The sequence below is a fragment of the Opisthorchis viverrini genome (assembly GCF_000715545.1).
Source record: "Opisthorchis viverrini unplaced genomic scaffold opera_v5_61, whole genome shotgun sequence".
Taxonomy (NCBI): domain Eukaryota; kingdom Metazoa; phylum Platyhelminthes; class Trematoda; order Opisthorchiida; family Opisthorchiidae; genus Opisthorchis; species Opisthorchis viverrini.
Window position 1 is genome coordinate 1,325,117 of NW_008751717.1, and position 7,087 is coordinate 1,332,203.

A 7,087-nucleotide genomic window follows, 5' to 3' on the forward strand; every position below is an offset into this window, starting at 1 on the left:
CACTTAATGGAACATGAGATCCATGAGGAGCAGGTTGTGAGCGGGTCTTTGCGCGCCACAGCTCACAGTAAATACTTTCTCTGAAGAAATCTCTGAGGTCTTTTAGGTCGTGCTGTCACGCCAACTTTCATAATACTTTGTCCTCTCATGTACATTTATCACCAACAGCTCTTTAGCTTCAGGAAACGCGGTGGCCGATTTTTCTAACTGTTCCTGGCCAATAATTACCCATCATCTATCTCTTATTCAGAAGTTGGTCATCGTGAGTCTAAGCGTACACCTGCTTTCTTAAGTGCATATCTATTGCCTGCTGCCTGACGTCGTGATTGTTTTGATGCCCCTTCGTTGGGAAAGACGCACCTATTATTATGTTGTATCATGACGTACCCAACGAACTGACCCACCGATATGAAGCAGTAGGAGCCCACAGCTTTCCGTGGACCCTATGCAATGGAAATACAGGAAACAATAAATAACTCAAATAATTCTGTCCCGCGGCTGGGCATATCGATCACAGCAGAAAAATGTGACGTAATCCTGCAACACTGGTTTAGCTCGACCCCAAGAATTACGGTTGCGTATGATTTGATTGATGCAGTGAACAAATTTGTCTACCCTGGCAGTTGTATTAATCCCGGTGGTTCAGACAAATATGGTACTCCTCTCCGGATTGGGAAGACCAGAAGAGCTTTCGTAAATCTGCATCACCTGTGCCATAGGCTTGACATCATCTTATCCGTCAGGCGCCAAGCGTATAATACTGCACTACGGACTCCTATTTGTCGGTAAGCCTAAGTCAAATTACTTGTAGAGCCATAGCACAGAAAGTTCATCGTCGAATGCGCGCCAAAAATCAGAGGGGAGGGATGCTGGATCAGCACCTGACCCTAAATCTGCCCAGGGTCTGGGACATTTTCACCGTTACAACGGATGCTAGTGATCGCGGTATCGGCGCAGTCCTAAAGCAGAGGAATAAAGGTATCAAATGTGCCAGTCGTTTCCTGACTAACGCTGAACAGCGGTGATCGACCATTGAGAAAAAAATGCTTAGCGATCGTCTGAGCCCTGCATAAGTTGGGGCCATATCTGCTTGGACAGAGATTTCACGTCGAAACCGATCACAAACCGCTGGGGTGAATCAGGACCACCGGAGATCCTCGCGGAAAGCTCGCCCGCTTGGCTCTCCGATTGCAAGATTTCGACTTCACGATCCAGCACGTACCAGAGAAGGAGAACCACGGGGCTGATTGACCGTCAAGACCAGAGGCTGAAGATGAGGACCCTAGTATTATGTGTGATGCCAATAGCCTCGTCGTCGAACTGGACGCCGGAAGGTTGATGCAATTCCAACGGGAGGATCTTGTGTTACAAAAGTTGCAGCCGCCTTGTTGGATGGAAGAAGTACTGAGAACGGAGAGGGAGTCAAGGGACTGAAAACGATCCAGAATCATCTTGATCGACTGAGCCTGAATAATAACCTGGAACGCCACTGATTCGGATGTTGTGTTGTCCGTGATACCTCATGTCCTGAGACGGAAGCTGATCATCGAATGCCATGAGATGGCACATACATGATGCACCAAGACGTACGATTTACTTCGGAAGAGGGCCTAGTGACCCGGGATGAGAAGTGAGGTAATGAATAATGTGGTGTCCTTTAAGCGGTGCCAACTGATGAAAGGGGCCATGACAGGGACAACCCATCCCATGGAACCCATTTCTGTCTCATGACTAGGCGAGTTATGGTCCGTTGACGTCATGTACGCCTTCCTGGTTACAGCCAGTGGGAATCAGTATACCATGATGATGACAGAACACCTGTCGCGATGGACCGAGGCGGCAGCCGTACCTTATCAACGGGCGATGACGATCAGCGGAGTGGTAATGCATCACATCGTGGCCAAATATGAGGTGCCAAAAATGATCCTAACCGATTAGGGGCCTTCCTTTGAGAGTGAAGAGTTTAGGAATTACTTGCGGAAGCTGCGTATCAGACGGCTAAGGACGGCAACATACCACCTGCAAACAAATGGTCTAACCGAACACAATAGCCGAACTAACGGGAAGTGGCTGGCAGCAAAAGGATGTGACTGGAAAGTGAACCTGCCAATGGTGTTGCTAGCTCATCGTGCATCCATACAACCAACCACAGATAAGTCCCACGGATAAGTACGGTCGACATCCGCGCCCTACGGTTTCCCAGGAAATTTTGTTGTGGCTGGCAACACCCTTGTCCCCGGAGGAGCTAGAGGAAGATAGGACGAAAGCTCGAGAATACTCGACCGCCGTTCAGGACAGGACTAGGCAGAAAACGGCGAGTAGAAAAATACAACCATTCCCCATGGACGCGAAGGTCAAGTGGAAGAATCATCAGAATCCTGGAAGGAGCGGACCGCGATAGCGGAAGCTGGGAAGTTGATTGCAAGGTCCGTTTGTCGTTACCGACCGCCTCGGAAACGTCTATACAATTCAAGACGTTCGGGTTCGAAAAGGGTAATTGGAACTCAGATTCCTAATTTGCATGATACACCCAAAAAGCGGCTGGATATGGCAGTTGCTGAAGCCGACCTAAGGGATGTAAATGAAAATCGGTGGCATGCGAAGGAGTGATGTGTAACATTGGTATCACTGTTTAGGCATGTCTTCTCGGTTCGCGTCCGTTAAAAAAAAGAGACTTATTACGAAATTTGTTGCTTCGTAGTATTCGTTTACTTTTGAGTGATAATCATTGATTATCCAGAAATTTCAGGAAGACGCATTCGATAGTACGGATATTCAGTTTTTATAAACAAGATGAATAACAGTGTTTTGCTTCCCTGCCTAATAGTCTGTAACTATTTAGTTGGTTTTCCAAGAAAAAAGGCCGCAGCGAAGAGCCTCTTCCTTTCACGGATATAGGGTAGCTTGAATATCAGAATCACGGCGAACAGTGGAACTGTGTAAACTAATTGGCATTGCTTTTAGAGCCGACTCTTATGCAAAGGTTCCTCGGGAGAGTGAGTTTGTGAAAATGCGCAGGACAGGACATGATCCCTAGGAAAAATGACTGACTGTGTGGCGAGCATAAACTGGAGGCCCATCTGGGCGGTTAGATGCGGGCGAGTTGCACAGCCTGTTACAGTGAACTCGTTCCATAGGCGGCTAGCACCAAGTAAAGAATGTATTCGTTGTTGGAGGCGTAAGAACAAGTAGGCCCCAGTATACAGTGGAGGGTGGTTGCGGGCGCGCCATCAGATTGGATGTAGCCTTGCCGTGCAACCGTTGCACTGACACTTCACTTTCTAGGTAGCCGCATAGCGGACGTCATGTTTGGGATGAGAGTAGTAATGTCCGTGTCCCGAATGTATTAGGTGTGTATGAGTATCACGTCGTTCAACAGAGACCTTAACCACATTGACTGATAGCTTGTGCTTACCATTTACTTTTCTATTCTGTGGGCTCTCTACATACCTTATGGAGTTATAATAAATCTCCACCTTTTGTCACCATTTTTAATTCGCGAATTTAACAAGCTCAGCCGCAAAGACTGTCATCTAAGTGATAATGTTTCCGTGATTTCCATTCGGCCACCTAGGAGTCGACATCGATTTCTGTGTCCTTTCTCGGCTGAGAGATATGTAGTCCGTCATGCCCACGAGGGGTTCATATAAGCATTGCGTGTCTGTAAATTACTGCAATTATTAGGACGATTAGTGGTTTTCTCGGAGGATGAAGCTCCTACCAAGTAGGTGATGTCCAAATAGCACCACAGACTACAGAATTGCCTGCACATCGTTTTGTGCGGCTTAGCAGTTGAGTGCTAACAGCCTAGTCCTAACAGCCGAGCCATTTTAGAGGAAGAGCCCGTTCGATTTTTGCCACTGGCTTCACTATCCGGTACGAATCCACTAGGTTTTTCCAATCGACTCAATCTGTCGATCTCTCAGAAACAGTGTACTTCGAAGCACTGGGGCTCGTAACCGTACAAGCCGAAGAAAATATCGACGGGCGTCATTACGAGGAGGCAAAACTCTGGACAACAATCAAGAATACTGAAAGTACACAGAATTCAGAGATCCAACGAAATATTAGGCGGAGATTGCGTCAAACAGAAAAGGCCCTCCATCGCCAACCAGGTTACAGAATAAAACAAACTGTAAACGGACCAATCATATCGGAGATGCCCAGTCGACAAATCAAATGACAGGAAGGCTGGTTGGAAGGCAACGTATAAGAAAAAGGGATAAATCACTCGGAATAGTGAGACAGAGGTAATGAATTTGAGGCGCACAACGGACCACCCAGATTCAAGCCAATCAGGCAATGGTGGAACGGGAGTCAGAAAATGAACAATTAAGTGCCAGATGACCCAAAAACAACCAATTGCGTTGTGGATATCAATCGCTCCTTAATAGCTATACAAAGGCGAGCAAAAGCGGAGGAAACATACACCTAACCTCGCAACTTGACGAAGTGCATAAGACGGTCGCCAAGCTCGGGAAAAGAGCAACAGCCAATGTGTCAAGCCTAGTTTATCACGTCGAATACATCTGTGAATCCAAAGACCAAACAATAGGGAATTTTGGAACACGAAATGTGTACGGACATCTGTCTCTGACAGTCCATAAACGCAATTAGCAACGTCACAGATCCCCTCATCGCATTATTTACTTTCACCTCATATATGATTATGCATGTGCACAGGTTTCCGATTGAGGGAGTTGTAGTCACCAGCCACCTGACGTCCCTTATATGCACTCAGAGAAAACTGATGGTCAGGCTCGCGTTAGCCTGGTAACGACATGGTAACCTGAAATTAACTAGTGTGGAGTGATTCAATGTGATCAACTTGACATGTTCACCTTGGGCAACACACTTCCTTCATCTTTCTTCTAAGGCATATTATGTTGAATTTCACACCGCGCACAGACAATGGTCAGTCGATCATTTACCTTTGGTCCGGCGTGACTTAGTCTTGCTGTCTACGGGAATAAGCCCCATCAACATGACATGAACTATTTAACGTTTGCTATGTGGTCCTTATTATATAATGTCTCTATATAAAGTCACCAGAGTGAATAAATTGTCAAAGCGTAGGGCATCTCGTAGAATAACTGTCTCATTAAAAAAACTGCGTTTCTGGTGGGATGGTTTTAAGCACAATGGCCGAAGTTACCCTTCTGCTTTTCATGAGCTGCACGATAGCAGACGGTCCAAGCGGCTTCGGGTCAACTCAATTAACGTTCACTTTCTCAACCATTTATCTCTGCATATCAGTGGTAACTTTTCCTTGACTTCCTACATGGATGCCACGCTCCGGCTGATTCCAGATTTTACTGCGCGAGTGGGTGTGAGCAGGAAAAAGTGAACATGCGTAGTGGATAGTTGGGTCGGAAATGTCTTCATGTGAGCGAAAATGCGACCAAGTCTTGTACACATTCACCCCATGTGGCCCCATAGCTGTTGTGTACACCATTTTATTTCCTAACCAAATACGATACAAGATTTGTGCTTCCACAGACATGGCAAATAACACACGGAAAATGGGTCACGAGTGGTGAGTGTCAAGCCGAAGAATCGGTCTCGCCACCGAACTGCCTCTTACCTCTACGGTCTGGTTTCACTGAGAGTTGGACTTACATGTGTGCCCAGAACATTTCCATGGTACAATTACCTCAGATTAGCGAAAGCACGTTTATCAGAGCTGAAATTCCTCCGCAACTGATGGAACACATGATTAGCGAAACCCACGACTGACAATTCTCTGTTGGTCTAATCTAACTAGAATGGTCGGGATAAGAACAGGACCATGTTGAGGAGTCTTGTGTATAAAAATGTAATAAGTCTTCAAAATGCTCAAAGTACAATAACAAGCAAATGAAGTAGCCCGTTAAAAGGTGGCCTAACCACAGAACTTGAAGCACCCCTGAAAATACATTAGATCTAAGGTAGTCACAATGCACTTTGTTCTTTGTACTAGTCAGAACCTAGTGCCAGTATCATTTTATCGAAAGCAATTCTGAGGTTCCAGATAGGGAGAACTAAATATCAATTTCGGTAAAAATCTGTCTTTTAGACACAGAGTCACACAGTTCCGGAATAAAAATTGCGGTTTGAAAAACAGCGTATTCTTTAAAGTAAATACTGGATTGACGTTTACCATGGTAGATGAACGCTGAATCCCGTTTTCTGTGGTTTGAATTAAACCTCTGTACATAACATCTATTGTCTGGGTCTACAGTAAGAACAGCGAACAATAAAATGGTCGTCAACGTAACATGGTTGACCATAATCGGGAGTTAGCAGAACCCGTTAAAAACAACCAAAGGAAACAACCGGTAAACAGAGGACAGCATATACATAGCTGCAACGACAGCGAAGCCCTCATTGACAGCCGGAAGTTCGTGGACTAGCTAGCGCATGAAAGTGAAAACTGAAGAGGTCCACCTACGCGCATCATAGTGTCACCATCACAAGGGGCGAAGCACGTCCAGATCCCCGCTGGAAACAAAATTTAGGGACCGTGTAAAATCGGCCGATGAACAGAAGTACGGTTGTTAGGGGACAACCGCTCATCAGCGCCTATCCAGAAAGATTTGACAAATAATACAGCAAACTAAACAGGGAATCCGATACCGGTAGAGTAGAATAACGTATATTGGCGCATGCTGTGTAAGGTCGATCATACTGCAAATACCGCTGGACAGGGAACGCATGTTTTGACCTGCTCAGTAGCCCGTGCTTCCTCGAAGAACAGACCTAACCACTCTACCAGATGCGTATGAAATCTATCAACTTAGTTAGGGCTGACGGCTCGCAACCTGTCAACATTTTGTGCCAATGAAACAAGTAAACCACTATTTGGGGAAGGTACAAAGAAGAAAAATTGACGAAAACCTTTATTTGAGAAAAATTGGAATTGCATCTGAGGAAAATAGAACAAGACAGACTAGAAGAAACAGATAGCAAATACTGAGAAAAATAGTTTAAAACTTCAACGGATCCTTGTTGGCCCGAGTGTTGCATCCTGAGAATCGAGTGATGATCCGTCGGGAGCTATAAATGGATGGTGTTGCAAAGTTGAATGCATGAGTCGGCTTTGATTGAA

General features: G+C 45.7%; 1 protein-coding gene across 1 annotated transcript in view; it reads right to left on the bottom strand.

Annotated features, from left to right (window-relative positions):
* Positions 1 to 6,864: 6,864 nt before the first annotated feature.
* The window catches only part of T265_03980 (hypothetical protein), a gene marked incomplete at both ends in the record, with an annotated part of 14,231 nt that continues 14,008 nt past the window's right edge, over positions 6,865 to 7,087 (bottom strand). The window contains one exon of the mRNA XM_009168587.1: positions 6,865 to 7,035. Coding sequence (XP_009166851.1) covers positions 6,974 to 7,035 — 62 coding nt within the window. The remainder of the gene's footprint in view (positions 7,036 to 7,087) is intronic.